General features: G+C 46.0%; 1 protein-coding gene across 6 annotated transcripts in view; it reads left to right on the top strand.

Annotated features, from left to right (window-relative positions):
* The window catches only part of PARVA (parvin alpha), a 183284-nt gene that overhangs the window by 150226 nt on the left and 14067 nt on the right, over nt 1–18991 (top strand). For 2 of the 6 annotated variants that reach the window (XM_032642019.1, XM_032642020.1), the window contains 4 exons: nt 186–247; nt 972–1040; nt 4104–4205; nt 4930–5002. In XM_032642019.1, coding sequence (XP_032497910.1) covers nt 186–247; nt 972–1040; nt 4104–4205; nt 4930–5002 — 306 coding nt within the window. Of the gene's footprint in view, nt 1–185; nt 248–971; nt 1041–3633; nt 4206–4929; nt 5107–5588; nt 5628–18991 lie in introns of those variants that run through there. The other 4 variants (XR_004351243.1, XM_032642017.1, XR_004351242.1 and 1 more) reach the window with 4 other exon arrangements.

An 18991-nucleotide genomic window follows, 5' to 3' on the forward strand; every position in this document is an offset into this window, starting at 1 on the left:
GAGAGAAAAAGGCCCCTAAGATAAGAATCAACCCCAAATCTCTGCCCAAACCCAGTTTCCCAGCACAGTCTCATATCCCAAAGAATTCCCACCTGGAGCTGCCCATGTGGCCTGTAGAGGCTCGTGGCTGGGACCTGGGTTGGCATCAGCTCTGGGCCCTACTTTACATTTTCCTCTTTTTTCAGAACGTGATGCCTTTGACACCTTGTTTGACCACGCACCAGACAAGCTGAACGTGGTGAAAAAGGTGGGAAAGAGGTGCCTGAGAGGGAGGGAGGGAGGGAGAGAGGGGGAGAGGGAGGGAGGGAGGGAGGGGAGCGAGATGTAGGAAAACATTAGGAAAACCCACCCCCTGCAGTTTGCAAGCTTCCCGAAACTGGTGTCATCACCAGACCACCACAAACACAGAGCTTTCCTGCTTGATGTCCGTTTTACCTGTCTTGTTTTCACTGGATGCCTTATCCAGTCCCTTTCTTCTCCCATTGGGATGACAGCATCTCTTGGGGGTTTCTGAGGCTACGGTCCCGTGTCTCCACACCCACACTGAACCCCACCATCCCTGCTCCTCACACAGACCTCCCTCTGTCTCCCTGGCACCGGTACCTGCACCTAGGGGGACTGGAAGGAGGGACCCAAGGCGGTCATTTCTCCTCTGGCCCCCTGAGCCCGGCTAGGACACTCCACCTGTCACTCTGCCCTCTTAGCACTCCCTGCTCCTTGCACAGTTCTGGACCTGGCTATTGGAATTGCACAGTGCATGGGACTGCCAGTCCTGGGGGCCATCCTTCCCTGTGGACTCAAGGAGTTTCGCAAGAGCCTTATAGGCTGCTCAGCCTCACTCCGCTCGGCACAGGGATCCCGGGCCCGAGATCTTGGCTGGGTCTCGTCCTATGTCATCATGGTTGAGTCACAGGGGCGGCCTCCAGGGTGAGAGTCTTCATCTCAATGTCTGGCTTGTGCTTTTCTTCTAGACGCTCATTACTTTCGTGAACAAGCACCTGAATAAATTGAACCTGGAGGTCACGGAACTGGAAACCCAGGTGGGTGATGGCCCCATGTGCAGGGTGGGGGACAAGGCCCCGCTGGACAGCCACTGTTCCCATTGCCCCAGCCACATTGCCGGGAGGGCTTTCCACCCTGATCCTGGAGCTTTTCTGGGGAAGGGAGAGGGGATTCTCTCTCTCTTCCCTCAGAGGGGTGAACTGCATGGAATTTCTCTGAATTCTTTCCAGTATTTTATTTTGAAAAGTTGCAAGAATATTATCATGAATCCCCATGTACTCTTCACGCACATATACCAATTGTTAACATTTGGCCATATTTGGGTTTTTTTCTCTCTCGCCACCCCTAAATACCTCAGAATCACAATATAGTAATCAAATTCAGGCAGTTTTAACATCAATACAATATGTTAATCTATTTAGGTTAAACCATATGAAATCACTGATATGTGACTACTCTTGACCGTGTCACATGCTTCAGAGAAATACAGTTGTCCTCATATTCTCACCTGATGCATTTAGCGGTCATGTCTCTTTAGTTTCTTTTTAATAGAGAACAAATCCTCAGCCTCTCATTGCATAACATTGACATTTTTGAAGAGTGTGGGCCATTTAGTTCATAGAATGCCTCTGTTTTTCTCCCTCATGATTAGAACCAGGTTATGCATGTTCAGGAACAGTACCGTGGAGGCAATGCTGTGTTCTTCTCAGGCCTTTTTTTTTTTTTAATATATATATTTTTTTGGCTGTGTTGGGTCTTCCTTGCGGTGCACGGGCTTCTCACTGCAGTGGCTTCTCTTGTTATGGAGCACAGGCTCTAGGCGCATGGGCTTCAGTAGTTGTGGCTCGCGGGCTCTAGAGCTCAGGTTCAGTAGTTGTGGCGGATGGGCTTAGTTGCTCCATGGCATGTGGCATCTTCCCGGACCAGGGATCAAACCCGTGTCCCTTGCATTGGCAGGTGGATTCTTAACCACTGTGCTACCAGGGAAGTCCCTTCTCAGGCACTTTTCTCCATCAGCTCTGTTCCTGGTGGTGGTAACTTTGACCACTTGGCTAAGTGGGCATCCCCCAGATTTCCCTACCGTAAAGCTCCTCCCCCCTACCCCCCGCTTTATAATTAATAACTAATCTTTATTGGGTATAATCTTTATACCGTGTAATGTATCCTGTTTCCCAACCTCTTTTCATTCGCAATGAACTTCTAAAGTGTGGTTTTCTTTTGAACACAGGGGCACCTCCTATTATTTTTAAAGGCAATGCCCGGGTCTGTGACTGAGATCTGCCTGGGTGTGTCTGGACTCTGGAGGCAGCTTCATATGCTCTTCAGGAGATAGGGAACGTGCTGCAGAAGCAATGATTCCTGGAGAGGGCTGGAATGAGCTCTCCCTTCCCCATGGGCAGGGAAGGGGTCTCTGCCGATCATATCTGGTGTCTATCTGCGAGTTTTACCACCAAGTCATTGGAACCAGCAGTCAGGGAGGTGGGAGCAGTCTAGGTCAGTGGTACTCACAGCTGTGACTAACCCTGACCCTAACCCAGGGTGCTCCCCTGAGTTGACAGATTAGTTTCTTTCATTCTCAACCCATTCCAGCCACAGCCAGAATTAGGCCTAGTTAACTAGTTCCATGGGCGGGCCGTGATTTTGACACGGTTGCTGGGGTCTATTTCCCATTGTCCACCCTGGGGTGGCCTGGGATGAGTCATGCTCAGGCCCTACCAGCCAGATGGATGGAAACAGGGAGGAAGCTGCTTCTAGGTCAAGTTCATACTCCAGGTTGTTTGCCCATAACCAAGGTTGAGTCACAGGCCCACCAATCAGTCACCCAGCAGAGCTCAGACACTGGGCCCAGCCCAGACAGAATACTAATTCCGTCTAGGATTTTTGAAGTTTCCTAAGATGATTCCAAGAACTTTGACCTCTTGTGAACTCTAGTGACTGTTGTTTATACAAATATTTGATGGCCCTGCCTCCTTTGCAAGGTTCTAGAATATCAGATATGCCCCTGACCTCTGTAACTTTGCTCAGGCCATTCTCCATACCCAGAATACCTACTCCTTTCAAATTTCCCCCATCCCACAGGTGCCGGGACCAGCTCTAAGCCTCTTGCCATGGCCCTGAGCACACAGTTGTGCTTTATCAGCAAGAGCCAGTACATTGTGTCTAACTGCTTTGTTGTTTTCCCGGATAGAAATAGCAGTAGTTAGTACGTGTTAAGTGTTGCCTACACACCAAGCAGTGTTCTAGGCACCTTACACATATTTACTGGTTTAGGCCGCATGATAACCCTATGAATTAGATACTATATTATTATTGTCCCCATTTTACAGGTGAGAAAAATGAGGCACAGAGAAGCTCTGTAACTTGCTCAAGTCACTCAGTTAATAAGTGGTAGAGCTAGAGGCCAGCTCCAGAGCACACGTTCCTAACAGCTATACGATGCTGCCTCTCAAGCAGTAATAAGGCGAGGGTGAGAGGGGAGAATGCCCAGGCCGGTGTGACACTAGATCTTTCCCTGTTCATAAAGCAGAAGTAGCCCTAGTAGCCTCACGCTGTTGGCCTTGGACATCCCCTTTCCCTCCTCCCTCTGCCCTCCCTAGCTAACTCCAGCTCATCCCTCATGTCTCCACCCAGGCAGCGCCTGCTCCAGAAGCCTTCCCTGTTGCCTTCAGTGGGACGAGTGACCTTCGTCAGTCTCATGCAGGCCAGCATGCTTCCCTCCATCAGAGCAGCGGCTGCATTTCCTCCACAACAGTCTCGCCACTGTACCATGAGTTCCTCCAGGGCAGGGGCCACACCTGACCCACCTCTGTGGTCCCTGTGCCAGATCAGGGCTTGGTACATAGTCGGTACTCAATAAATACTGGACCAATTGAGATCAGGACCATGGGCTTGCGGCTTCTGTGCTGGACCAGCCAGACATGGGGCAGGCCTGCTGCAGAGCAGACCTTCCTGCCTTGGGTTACTGCCCCTCACCCACTGCCAGCAGCCTGCCTGGGGATATAGCCTTTGCGGGGGTCAACACGGAAGCTGATGTGCCCCTGGAAGGGCCTGGGCTGGGGCGCTCAGGGACCCAGTGGCTTCACCTGTCTCTCTCCCTCCAGTTTGCAGATGGGGTGTACCTGGTGCTGCTCATGGGGCTCCTGGAGGGCTACTTCGTGCCCCTGCACAGCTTCTTCCTGACCCCGGACAGCTTTGAACAGAAGGTTAGGGGAGGTGACATCACGGGAGGCCCGAGCCCACATGCCCGACCCGTCTGCCCACACCTCTGCTGAGGCCATCTGGGGAAAGGGCGGCAGCTTCCCCTCTGCCCAGAGTCTTCAGTGGTTGGATGGGGGGCTCATTGTGAGGCACAGCTGAGCTGGGACGCAGCTACCTACAGGCCACTGAGCATCCTGAACAGCTTTCCCTCTCCTGCACCTTGGTCCCCTAGCCGTATGCTCCTGCCTGGGGCCACAGCCCGGCCTCATCTCTCCCCAGAGGTGACAGGTGGCTGCAAGGCTGGTCAGACCTGAGGCCGGCACTTAGCCGATTTCTGATGCCTCTCCCAGGCCGCCCCAGCCCACCTGCTAGACAAGGGGCATTTGGTCCCAAGCAGAAACCCTTCTCTGCCTCTTGAACATGTCTTGCCGTCTGATCCTTTCAACTGTGGGCACTTATGTCCCTGAGTTTACAGTCCTGGCAGTGACACAAGAACACAGTGAGACAGGGAGAGGATTTTTAACTCCTCTGGGAGTGCTTCACCAACAGCAGGCTGGGCCTGCCTCACGCTCCTCGTGGCCGGCCCAGTTTGGCAGCCTCATTTTAGCTCAGCCCCTGCCCCACTGGCTACAGTGCTGGTTCCTTCACTTTCCAGGGGCAGGTCACAGGGAGCCCCAAGGGTCCAGGGATGAGTGTGCAGCGCCTCATGCACTGCCGTTCTCTCTCCAGGTCTTGAACGTCTCCTTTGCCTTTGAGCTCATGCAAGACGGAGGATTGGAAAAGCCAAAACCACGGCCAGAAGGTACTTTGCTCTTCCCTGGGTTGGTGACAATAGGCGAGACCCTCCCCTGCACACAAGTTTTCAGGGCACAGAGCAAGGCTCATGTTTGATACCAGAGGGGAGACTATCTTTTCTGAAGCCTTCTTTGCCATTTGCAGGGGAAGGTGGGACAGGGTGCAGCTGCTTAGTCCTGGGCATCCTTTGCTAGCTGCAGATCACACGGCCTCAGGGCAAAAAAGCAGAACCTGAAATCCCACACATGGGGTCATAGGGATAAGGACCCATGCAGACATGTCACAGAGCGGAGGTGCTGCTGCAAGAACTGTCCTGGCCTGGTTTCCAGGTTCTTCTGTGCCTGGACAGGGTGCTGACCCGCCCAAGAACTATCTCCCAGGTAGGCAGGGGGAAGATACAGGGGTCATCACAGGCAGCTCTACTCGGAGAATAATTCCCTTTTCTGCCCTTTGCTTGCTCCAACTCTGCCCAAGGACAAGGTTTGATTTGTCAGGTTTAGGTTGCAAATGTTAAGGCTGAAAAAATACAAAAGGAGCAAAATGCTCCAGCAGCCCTCCCATGCTGGCGCTTGAAGCAATGTGTACATTTGTAGGGGAAGATGGTAAGACTTGGGCTAAACTGGAAGGACCAGGTAGGACTTTTGTATTTATTTTTCTTTTTTCTTTTATATTGGAGTCTAGTTGATTAACAATGTTGTGTTAGTTTCAGGTGTACAGCAAAGTGATTCTGTTATACATATACCTGTATCCTTTTTCAAATTCTTTTCCCATTTAGGTTATTACAGAATATTGAGCAGAGTTCCCTATGCTATACAGTAGGTCCTTGTTTGGTATCTATTTTAAATATAGCAGTGTGTACATGTCAATCCCAATCTCCCAATCTATCCCTTCCCTCCACCCTTCCCCCTGGTAACTGTAAGTTTATTCTCTAAGTCTGTGGGTCTGTTTCTGTTTTGTAAATAAGTTCATTTGTATATTTTTTTTTTAGATTCCGCATATAAGCGATATCATATGATATTTGTCTTTCTCTGTCTGACTTACTTCACTTAGTATAGTCTCCAGGTCCATCCATGTTGCTGCAAATGGCATTATTTCATTCTTTTTAATGGCTGAATAATATTCCATTGTATATACATACCACATCTTCTTTATCCATTCATCTGTCGATGGACATTTAGGTTGCTTCCAGGTCTTGGCTATTGTAAACGGTGCTGCAGTGAACACTGGGGTGCATGTATCCTTTCGAACCATGTTTTTCTCCAGATATATGCCCAGGAGTGGGATTGCTGGATCATATGGTAGCACTATTTTTAGTTTCTTAAGGAACCTCTGTTTCTTAAGGAACACTGTTCTCCACAGTGTCTGTACCAAGTTACATTCCCACCAACAGTGTAGGAGGGTTCCCTTTTCTCCACACCCTCTCCAGCATTTGTTTGTAGACTTTTTGATGATGGCCATTCTGACTGGTATGAGGTGATATCTCATTGTAGTTTTGATTTGCATTTCTCTAATAATTAGCGATATTGAGCATCTTTTCATGTGCCTCTTGGCCATCTGTATGTCTTTGTAGAAATGTCTATTTAGGTCTTCTGCCCATGTGTTGATTGTGTTGTTTGTTTGTTTTTTGATATTGAACCTCATGAGCTATTTGTAAATTTTAGAGATTAATCCCTTGTCGGTCACATCATTTGCAAATGTTTCCTCCCATTCTTTGTCTTTTCTTTGTCTTTTCGTTTTGCTTATGGTTTCTGTTTCTGTGCAAAAGCTTTTGAGTTTCATTAGGTCCCATTTGTTTATTTTTGTTTTTATTTCCATTACTCTAGGAGACAGATCAAAAAAGATATTGCTGTGATTTATGTCAAAGAGCATTCTGCCTATATTTTCCTCTAAGAGTTTTATAATATCCGGTCTTAAATTTAGATCTTTAGTCCATTTTGAGTTTATTTTTGTGTATGGTGTTAAGGAATGGTCTAATTTCATTTTTTTACATGTAGCTGTCCAGTTTTCCCAGCATCATTTATTGAAGAGATTGTCTTTTCTCCATTGTATAGTCTTGCCTCCTTTGTCATAGATTAATTAACCATAGGTGCATTGGTTTATTTCTGGGCTTTCTATCCTGTTCCATTGATCTGTATGTCTGTTTTCGTGTCAGTACCCCACTGTTTTGATGACTGTAGCTTTGTAGTAATAGTCTGAAGTTAGGGAGCCTGATAAATACATCATGCCACTCCCTTCTGGCCTGCAGAGTTTCTGCTGAGAAATCAGCTGATAACCTTATGGGAGTTCCCTTGTACATTATTTGCTGCTTTTCCCTTATTGCTTTTAATATTTTTTCTTTGTATTTAATTTTTGTCAGTTTGATTACTATGTGTCTCAGTGTGTTCCTCCTTGGGTTTATCCTGCCTGGGACTCTGTGTGCTTCCTGGACTTGGGTTACTGTTTCCCCTCCCTTGTTAGGGAAGTTTTCAGCTATTATCTCTTCAAATATTTTCTCAGGCCCTTTCTCTCTGTTTCTTCTCCTTCTGAGACCCCTATAATGTGAATGTTGCTGCATTTAATGTTGTCCTCATTCCTTTTCACTCTTTTTTCTTCATTCTGTTCCATGGCAGTGATTTCCACCATTCTGTCTTCCAGGTCACTTATCTGTTCTTCTGCCTCAGTTATTCTGCTATTGATTCCTTCTACTGTATTCTTTACTTCACTTACTGTAATGTTCAACTGTGTTTGTTCTTTAGTTCTTCTAGGTCTTTGTTAAAACACTTCTTATATTGTCTCGATCTGTGCCACCATTCTTTTTCTGAGATCTTGGATCATCTTTACTATCATTACTCTGAATTCTTTTTCAGGTAGATTGTGTATCTCTACTTCACTAGTTATTCTTCTGGGGGTTTTATCTTTTTCCTTCATCTGGACATATTCCCCTGCCCTCTCATTTTGTCTAACTTTCTGTGATTGCGATTTCTGTTCTGCAGGATGCAGGGTTGTATTTCTTGCTTCTGCTGCCTGCCCCCTGATGAATGAGGCTGTCTAAGAGGCTTTTGCAGGCTTGCTGGTGGGAAGCACTGGTACCTGCCCACTGGTGGGTGGAGCTGGGTCTTGTCCCTCTGGTGGGGAGGGCCGTGTAAGGGGGTGTGTTTATTGGGCAGCCGTCTACTCAGGAAGACTTTAAGCAGCCTGTCTGCTGATGGGTGGGGCTGTGTTCCCACCCTGTTGGTTGTTTGGCCTGAGTCGTCCCAGCACTGGAGCCTAGAGGCTGTTGGGTGGGGCCAGGTCTTGGTGAGAAAATGGTGTCCTCCAAGAGGGCTCACACCAATGAGTACTCCCCAGAACTGCCGCCACTAGTGTCCTTGTCCCCACAGTGAGCCACAGCCATTCCCCGCCTCCGCAGGAGCCCCTCCAATACTAGCAGGTAAGTCTGGCCCAGTCTCTTAATGTGGTCACTGCTTTTTACCCTGGGTCCTGGTGCACTCGAGACCCTGTGTGCACCCTCCAAGAGTGGAGTTTCTGTTTCTCCCAGTCCTGTGGAATTCCTGTGATCAAACCCTGCTGGCCTTCAAAGCTAGAGTCCCTGGGGGCTCCCCCTCCTATTGCCAGATCCCCAGGGTGGGGAGCCTGATGTGAGGCTCAGAACTTTCACTCCTGTAGGAGAACCTCTGTTATATATTTTCCAGTTTGTGGGTCACCCACCCAGCATGTATGGGATTTGTCTTTATCATGATTACGCCCCTCTTACGATCTCATTGTGGCTTCTTCTTTGTCTTTGGATGTAGGGTATCTTTTTTGGTACGTTCCAACATTTTTTTGTTGGTGGTTATTCAGCAGTTAGTTGTGATTTTGGTGTTTCCAGAAGAGGAGGTGAGCTCATGTCCTTCTACTCCTCCATCTTGTCTCCTCTCCCCCAGGGCTTTTGTATTTAGACATTAGGATAGAGGAGTAAGCATCCCAGACAGGATGGCCATGTGAGCAAATGTCCTGCCTGGGAAATGGGGAAGAGCTTAGCTTATGAGACAGCCAAGCATGTGGCTAAGCCATGACAGACCTTGGTCCAGGCCCTACCCCACCAGCCTTGGGCAACTTACTGGTCATAGTTTTCATGTCTATAAAAGTGGAAATCCTAGGGACATGCACATTATATGATTAAATGTGATGATATCTGATGCACAGCACCTGACACCTAATAATGAGTATATAGCAGTTACCTATTTGGCTGGAATATTAAGAGTATGAACTGAATAATAGTTGATTACAGTGAAGCAAGTCCTGGAGGGACTTGATGCCAAGGCAGCAAGTTTGGACTTGATTCTGTAGGCAGTAGGAGTCATGGAAGTTTCTTGAGCAAGTGAGTGATGTAATCAGAGCTCTATTCCAGAGAGATGACTTGGAAGGCAGTGTGAAGAACAGATATTTAGATGTGGGGCACCATCAGCAGTACTGGGGAACCTAGGAGGAAAAAACAAGCTTGGGAGGGGAGATAAGAGTGTCAGCTTTGGAAACCTTGAGGCTGACACCTAGGCATTGGCACAAGCGGAACTGGAGTTCGGGTAGAAGATCAGGGCTGTGGTTGTATCATTGCAAGTCTTCCACTTGTTCCATTCTCTCTTGATGTATAACAGGAAAGCATGTAGAGAAACTGGAAGGGTTAGGGACAATATCTTGTGGGAATGCCTTTACTCATGAAGCTGGAGAAGAAAGCAGGAAGACTGGAGGTGAGAGGTCAATTGTGAAGACATTGGTTGGTCCCTGTCTCATGACTCTTTCCAGACCTCAGTAACTATCAGCTCTGGTCAACAAAAGCCAATCCCTTAGTGTCACTTATCATCACCTTGTTCTAAGCACCTGGTCACTGCCAGAGGAGGACCTCTAGCAAGGCTGCTGTCCCTCACAGGGCTGTCTCCCTGCAAGGCCACTATAGCCATGCTAATGCCTTTAGAAGTAGACCCTGAGTGTCCTGTGGCCAGCTGATAAGCACCCTGCTTCTGGGTAGGAGAGACATAGCAGGATAGTCCGGCCAGCATTTCTGTGTCTGTTTTCTTGAACTGCTTAATATGAAACTTCCTGGTTACAGATTGGAAGTACTTCTTCTGATACTTCAGTTTTCAAGCATTTATTTCCCTTAAGACAGTTTTCCCAATATCAATTAATTTATAGGGATATTTCAGTATATAGATGACATTTCTTGTATAAATATTAAACTGCTTACTATGAAATTTCCTGACCAATATGAATGGAAAAACACATCTGTTTTATTTGCTATTATACTGGGCACCATGCCCATGCTGAAAATTTCCAGTGCGTAAAGGAGAATTGAAATGGTATTTTGTGAGACCATACTTGGTGAGAGGTATACCCCAGCATTCTTGTTTCTCTGCTTCTAACTGGGAGGTGAAATTCAGTAGTAAATGCTGCAGACTTTCAAAAGGGGCTAATCTGGGTAATTCTTTGAGGGTGGATGTGGCAGAGGCATTTTTCATGGCAAATGTTTTTAAGGTCAGGAAAATGCATCCTCTGCCATGCTGTTTGACACTCAAAGCTCTGTTATACCTTGAAATCCCCTGGAAACTTTGGGTTTCCATCTCAGATGACTTTTGCTGCCCAGGCTTCATAATATTCTAGTACCCCAATTAGTGTAAGCCAAGTGTTAGCAGCAAGTTCATGGCCAGTGGAGCAGTTGACATATGGGCATGAAACTGTGGGTTTCTATTTAGGGTATCATACCATGTGTCTTCAAATGCACGTGCCTACCCTGTTATCATCATCCAAGTAGACTCATCATTGAGTATGGTTAAGACCCCAGCACAACAGACGGGTGGGGACTAGAAGAAACTTACTACAAGGCAGGAATGAAGTCTGCATGTAAGACAGCCAGCAGGCTGATGGAATATCTAAAATACAAGGAGTCAAGTAGCTGGGACCAAGCTACTTAAAACAATGCTGAAAATCCAGGCAGGTGAAGGCAGCTTAGTTGTGGATGATCAATACTATCTATGGAATGATTTGGTCAGTGGCTGGAAATATGGGAAATGGTTCAACTTCCCTTCCCCATTCCCTTAGGGATAGTGTACAGACCAGTGGCAAAAATTCTAAACTCTGATAATATCAAGTATTAACGAGGATGTACAAAAACTGCTGTTTCTGTTTGTCCTTATCAATACATTTAATATTTGTAATACCACTGTGGTATTAAATGCAGAATGATGGCCTGCCCCAAAATGTCCACATCCTAATCCCTGGGACCTGTTAATACCTTACATGGTAAAAGGGACTTTACAGATGTGATTAAGTTGAGGATCTTGAGCTGGAGAGATTACCTTGGATCATCTGGGTGGTTCCAGTGTAATCACAAGAGAGGAGGGAAGCAGAAGACTCATCAGAATGATGTAGCATGAGAAAGATTCAACCAGCCATTGATGGCTTTGAAGATGAAAGGGGGCCATGAGCCAAAGAATGCTAGTAGCCCCTAGAAGCTAGAAAACGCAAGAAAACAGATTCTCCCCTAGTGTCTCCAGAAGCGAACACAACCCTGCTGATACCTTGATTTTATCCCAGTGAGACACATCTTGGACTCTGACCTTTAGAACTGTAAGATAATAAATTTGGATTGCCACCAAATTTGTGGTAATATGTTAAAGCAGCAATAGAAAGCGAATATACCCTATGACCAGCAATTCCACTCATAAGTATGCATGTCCATATACTAGGACCCTAGTCCAAAAATATCCATGATAGACTAAACTGGAGAGTGCATCCCCAGGGAACAAGCTAAATAAATTGGAGTATATTCATACCATGGATTATTACACAATGGCAACAATAAGAAAGTATGAACTGAGAAATCACGTGAGAGACTTCTAGTTACTGTAGCATGAAGAGGTCAGTGATTATCCTCTGCAAAAAAAGCAAGTGTAAAACTGGACAAAATGATCAAAAACAGGTATTTCAAGGCACTGAATATTTACCAGAAGTAGAAAACAGATTGAGAAGCATTCTTGAAAAATGACAGAATATACTAGAATAATTATACCTCAATAAAACAATAAATTATACCTCAATGAAATTGTTTAAAGGATGAATCCTATAAACATAATTTTGAGTAAAAAAAAAATCACAAAATAATATGCATAGTATGAGTATTTATATAAACTGTAAAAATAGGTAAAAGTACAGTCTGCTGTTTAAAGGCGCATATGTTGCTGGTGGAGCTATGAAGAAGAGCAAGGAGGTGAGCACGATAAAAGTGAGGATTTTGGTCATCTTTGAAGGGTGAGAGAGGGTTGTGACCTGAATGCAGAGAGGAAGGGGGTGCTTCTAGGGTACTGACAATGTTCGTACCTGAGACATGGGTGGTGGTTACGTGAGGGTTCCCTTAAAAGCATTTAAGGGCTTCCCTGGTGGCGCAGTGGTTGAGAGTCCACCTGCCGATGCAGGGGATGCGGGTTCGTGCCCCGGTCCGGGAAGATCCCACATGCCGCGGAGCGGCTAGGCCCGTGAGCCATGGCCGCTGAGCCTGCGCGTCCGGAGCCTGTGCTCCGCAACGGGAGAGGCCACAGCAGTGAGAGGCCCGCGTACCACAAAAAAAAAAAAAAAAAAAAAAAAAGCATTTAAAACTGAACATATATACGTTGAATGTACTTTTCTGGATGCTTGTCATATGAAAAACTTTTAATATGTAAAGAATATGGCAAAATCACCAGATAGGGTAGCAGGCCACCATGAAAATGACCAATACCAAAGGATGGATTCTGTCTCAGTGGGGAATAGGGAGTAAACAGGAGAGCGAGAGTGAGACCGAGACTGAGGATAAGCTACATCCATTGGAGGTGGGATGGAGGCTGGAACATGATGGACATCTTGGGGGCTAGGCTTACCCTGAGTAGGCAGCCTGTGGCCACCCAACTTATTCCAGCCCCCACCAGCTGGTGGCACTGAGCCACCAGGTTTCTTCCCACCTTGGTCAGGGAACTCAAAGATGGGGGTGGAGAGACTTCAGAGAGGGAGGGGCCTCAGACTGGAATGAGACAGGCTGGGGTAGCCCAAAGGGGTCCATGGAGGGCATGGCCACACAGGGCCATGTCCCCTTGTGTAAAGCCTGGGTTTCTGCATTAGCAGAGTTCCTCTCCCTCCTAGACTTCTGCATCTTTTAAAAGAACCACAAACTCATTTCGGATGGTCCTCTGATGGACGGGAATTGTCACTAATGCCACTGAGTGAGAGGAGCAAACCTAGAGCCCTTTCCCCTTGACCAGAGGCCATTTTCTCCTCAGAGTGGTCTTGGGTCTGATTTGTCTCTTCCTTGGCCCCAGCCAGCCAGACAGCCTCTGCTCTGGCTGTCTATCCAGGTGCCCTACCATCCTGACTGCCTGCTCCCAGATAGGGACTCTGGGCCAGCACAGAGAAATGATCAGAGCAGTGCTAACTTGCTAATCACGTAATTTATTAGCACAGGGTTTTAAAGAGGCTGTATATTGCAGGGAGTCACAGATCATTCCCAGGAACCCAAAGCTCTTCTCCTAGCTGAGATGGCCTACCCACTGGCCTACCCGGAACTACCTGTGTGGCTGTTGGTTTTCTTGGAAAGAACAGACAATAAGCAGTGTCTCTGACTGTAGTCCCCACCCCCCACTTCACCAGGCCCACCTCATGGTGATCACCTGTAGGAAGAAGCAACTCAGATTTGCCAAGGAGCAGGGCTTAATCTTTGTGAATGGTACCCCCCTGGAGTTGTGCAGTGCATAGTCTTAACAGCTATACCTAACAGCTCTGCTACTAGGCAAAGATGGGAAAGTGGGAAGGAAACTACCATTTAGGGAGCCCTTCATATGTTCCAGGTGTTTTTCATAAAACTCAGTTTTACCAGTGAGAAAACTGATACTGAGACATTAAATGACTTTATGCCTTTAACCCATTGTAGTGAAGATGGACTTCAAACTTCAGTGGGCGTTAAAATTAAAACAGAGGAGACATATCAAGATGGCAGAGTAGAAGGATTCAGAGCTCACCTCCCCCCATGAACGCCAAAAATTAATCTACACGTGGAGTAATTTTCACTGAAAATTAACTGGAGATTGGCAGAAAGACTCTTGTACAACCAACACTGTAAGAAAGATCCACACAGAATCAGGTAGGAAGGGAAGAGAAGTAATCAGGGACCTGTGCCCCTGGGAGGGGACTCAGAAGAGGAGGGGGATTACATGGACAGAGATCTCCCTGGGGAGGGAGCAGTTTGAGCCACATATTGGGCACACCAGCCCTGAGGTCTAACACCAGATAGACGAGTTCCCTTAGGTTTGACAATCAGTGGGACTAATAGGAGGGCTGTAAGAAACCTAGACTCCTCATGAAGAGCACACACACACTTGCTAGCTCCCAAAACAAGCGGAGGAAGCAGATTGAAACTGCTTGGGCCTCTGACCGGTTTCCCACAACTGCTCCAGCCTGAGCGAAGTACGCACTCCAGCCCCACTTGCTCCATGATGCTGCTCCACACTAAGGCAAGGGCTGCTGTGGCCAAGGGGAGTGCTCAGTTGTGAGGGATGGAGCTGGCTCAGACATAGAACAGCATCTGAAAGGGGCAGGAGAACCCATTACTGGTGCTTATGGAGGCAGCGCATTAGAAGCAGTCTGAGACCCCAGCTAGGGCTGGGACTGCCATGGCCCACACACAGACCCACACTGAGTGCCCAATCCACTTCTCTGCTCTGAGATGAGGGTGCCAGTGATGGGAGGGGGAGAGCACACACTTAGGGGGAACAGAGCCAGTTCAGACCCTACCCTCAGGGCTTCTGCTTCAGCAACTTGGGACCCAAACTTGCTCCAAGTAAGGTGATATCAGCCACTGAGCAGAGCAGAAGGCCCAGCTCACACCTAGCTCTGGATCTAGCCCCTTCGTCTCCAGCCCCACCTCCTACCAATGTGATACCTGCCAGAACAGCATGGGGGAAGATGGGACTCATGCTCATGTCAGATCCAGGTCTCCCACCAAAGCCACTGGGCACATGCAGACTGTATAGGGTCACTCCCATACAAGGACACCCATTCAAGACCAGAGTAGGTAACTGTTTCACCTAATCTCATAGAGACAGAGAAAGTTAAGCAAAAGGAGAAGATAGAGGAATTTGTTTCAGTTGAAAGAACAAGAGAAAACCCCTGAAAAACAACCAATGAAATGAAAATACATAATTTATCAGATAAAGAGTTCAATGTATTAGTAATAAGAATGCTAACTGGATTACTGAAAAAAATAGATTAATACGGTGAGAATTTTAATAAAGAACTAGAAAATATAAAGTACCTGTCAGAACTGAAGAATACAATAAATGAAATGAAAAACATGCTAGAAGGAATTAACAGCAGACTAGGTAATACAGAAGAACGTATAAGTGATCTGCAAGATAGAATAATGGAAATCACCCAGTCATAACAGCAAGAATAAAAAGAAATTTAAAAAAATAAGAACACTTTAAGGGACCTCTGGGACATCAAGCATGAAAAAAAAAAATCAGATTATGGGGGGGTCCCAGATGGAGAAGAGGGAGAAAAGTGTCCAAAATGTATTTGATGAAATTATGGCTGAAAAATTCCTGAACCTGAAGAAGAAAACAGATATCCAGGTACAGGAAGCACAGAGGGTCCCAAACAAGATGAACCCAAACAGACCCACACCAAGACATATTATAATTAAAATGGCAAAAGTTAAAGAGAGAATTCCAAAGGCAGCAAGAAAGAAAACAGAGTAATATATATCAGGGAACACCCATAAGGCTATCAGCTGATTTTTCTGCAGAAACTTTGCAGGCCAAAAGGGAGTGGTATGCTATATTTAAAGTGCTGAAGGGGAAAAACCTGCAACCCAGGATACTCTACCCAGCAAAATTATCATTTAGAATTGAAGGAGAGATACAGAATTTCTCAGGCAAGCAAAACTAAAGAGTTCATCAATACTAATATGACCCTAAAACAAATGTTAAAGAGTCTTCTTCTCTAAGTGGAAAATAGAAGGCTAATACAAGAAGTATCTATAGAAAAGGAAAAATCCCACTAGTAAAGCAAATATATAGTAAAGGATGAGGATCAACCAATTAAATAAGCTAACATGAAGATTAAAAGACAAAAAAAAATTGTAAAATCAATTTTAACTGCAACAAAGTGAAGGAATACACATGAAGATGTAAAATAGGACATCAAAAACACAAAATGTTGGGGAGGGGAGTAAAAAAATGTAGATCTTTTAGAATGTGTTTGAACTTTGACTGTCAGTTACACATATAGGTCAACATATATGAGCCCCATAGTAACCACAAATCAAAAACCTACATTAGATACACAAAAGCTAGAGAGAAAGGAACACAAGCATACCACTAAAGAAAATCATCAAACCAAAAGGGAAGAAACTAAAAGAAGAAAAGAACAGAGAAGAACTACAGAAACAGCCAGAAAACAAGTAACAAAATGGCAGTAAGTACATACCTATCAGTAATCACTTTAAATGTCAATAGACTAAGTGCTCCAATCAAGACATAGGGCAGGGCTTCCCTGGTGGTGCAGTGGTTAAGAATCCGCCTGCCAATGCAGGGGACACGGGTTCGAGCCCTGGTCCGGGAAGATCCCACATGCCATGGAGCGACAAAGCCCATGCACCACAACTACTGAGCCTGTGCTCTAGAGCCCGCAAGCCACAACTACTCAGCCCATGTGCTACAACTACTGAAGCCCACACGCCTAGAGCCCGTACTCCAAAACAAGAGAAGCCACTGCAGTGAGAAGCCTGTGCACCCCAACAAAGGGTAGACCCCGCTTGCCACAGCTAGAGAAAGCCCACACGCAGCAACGAAGACCCAACACAGCCATAAAGGAAGGGGGGGGGGAGAGAGAGAAAGAAAGAAAGAAAAGAAAAGAAAAGACAGAGCAGAAAGGAGCAATCAAGATGGTGGAGTAGCAGGATGTGAAGCTCACCTCTTGCCACAAATACATCAAAAGTACATCTACATGTGGAATGATTCTCACAGAATATCTACCAAATGCTGGCAGAAGACCTCTGACCTCTGAAAGGGCAAGAAAATCTCCATGTAACCGGGTAGAACAAAAGAAAAAAAAAAGTGAGAAAGGAATCCGAATGGGACCTGCACCCCTGGGAGGGAGCTCTGAAAGAGGAAAGCTTCCTGCACCCTGGGAAGTCCCCTCACCGGTAGGGACATCAGCCAGGACAGAGCTTCAGAGCCTTGGAAGAGAACACAAGAACCAGTCTGCAGCAGAAAGAATGCAGAGAGACCTGCACAGATGGTCAGTGCCACTGCTCTCCTCTCCCCAGTGCATCTGCCAGGGCAAGCGTGGGCTGGGTGCAGAAGCTCGGGCTTTGGAGATCAGACCTGGGGAGAGGATTAGGATGGGCTGCATGGAAACAGCCTGAAGGGGCTGGAGTCTGGTGCAACCACACCTGAGGGTGTATGCAGAGGAAGCCTGGGCCACCTTAGAGGCAAGGAGCCATCGTGTGGGTGGCATGCAAGGGAAGGGGCGGGACCCACCATTACACTCATTACACTCTTTTTCCCTGCATGTGCTCTCAGGTGGCAGGACACTGCCTACAGGAGCTCCAGGAGCAGTCACAAGCTGCCATTGCCGCTGCCCCATTTCAGGAGTGGTTGTGAACTGCTTCCATTCCCATCACATGCTCTGGGGACATGCATGAGCCACCACCGCTGCTGAGAACCCCATGACTGGGTACCAGCTGCTGCATCTACACACTCCCTATTAAGGGGATAACAGCCAGCACATACTGAGGAAAGAGGTGACAGGCATCCATACTAAAAACAGCCCTTGCACCAAAAATACTAAAGCCACACAAGCTACACAGGGGCACTTCCACATATAAACAGCCCTCCAAGACCTCAATGGATAATTGTTTCTTCTAAACTCACAGAATAAGAGAAGTATAAGTAAAATGAAGAAGCAGAGAAACCACTCCCAGTTAAAAGACCAAGAGAATTCCCCTGAAAGAACAATGAAACAGATCCCTTCAGCCTAATAGACACCAATTTCAAAAAGGAGATAAAGAAAATACTGAAGGAATTAGGAAAGGCTATCAACAGAAATGCAAAGTACTGCAGAAAGGAACTAGAAACTGTAAAGAGAAACCAAGAAAAATTAGAAAACTCATTTGCCAAGACAAAAACTGGACTAAAGGCAATGAATAGCAGAATAAATAATGCAGAAGAACAAATAAGTGACCTGGAAGACAGAATAATGAAAATCACACAGGACAGCAGACAAAGACCAATTTTTTAAAAATGAAAGCAATATAAGAGACCTATGGGATAATATAAAGTATGCCAATCTATGCATAATAGGGATTGTAGAAGGGGAAGAAAGAGAAAAGGGAACTGAAAGTGTATTTGAGGATATTATGGCTGAAAACTTCCCAAACCTAAAGAAGGAAACATATCCAGGTACAGGAAGCACAGAAGGTCCCAAACAAGGTAAACCCAAACAGACCTACACTGAAACATATTATAATAAAAATGGCAAAAGTTAAAGAGAGGGTTCTAAAGGCAGCAAGAAAAACAGAGTTCATTACAAGTGAACATAAGGTTATCAGCTGACTTCTCTACAGAAACGTTACAGGCTAGAAGGGAGTGGAAAAAATATATTCAAAGTCCAGAAAGGGAAAAATCTGCAACCTAGGATACTCTACTCAGCAAAATTATCATTTAGAATAGAAGGAGAGATAAAGAATTTCTCAGAAAAACTAAAAGAATACAGCAATACTAAGCCTATCCTAAAGGAAATATTAAAAGGTCTCCTATAAATAGAAAAGAAGTAAGAATATATAGGAAAGAGAAAATCCCAATTGGAAAACAAATCACCTAAATAAGTGAGTACACAGATTTTTTTAAAAATCAAAAAATTTCTGTGAAAGTGATGATAACCACAATGAACAGCAAAAGGATGAACATGAAGATGTAAAAGAGGACATCAAAATCATGAAATGTGGGGGAGGAAGAAC

Source organism: Phocoena sinus, chromosome 8 (genome assembly GCF_008692025.1).
Source record: "Phocoena sinus isolate mPhoSin1 chromosome 8, mPhoSin1.pri, whole genome shotgun sequence".
NCBI lineage: Eukaryota > Metazoa > Chordata > Mammalia > Artiodactyla > Phocoenidae > Phocoena > Phocoena sinus.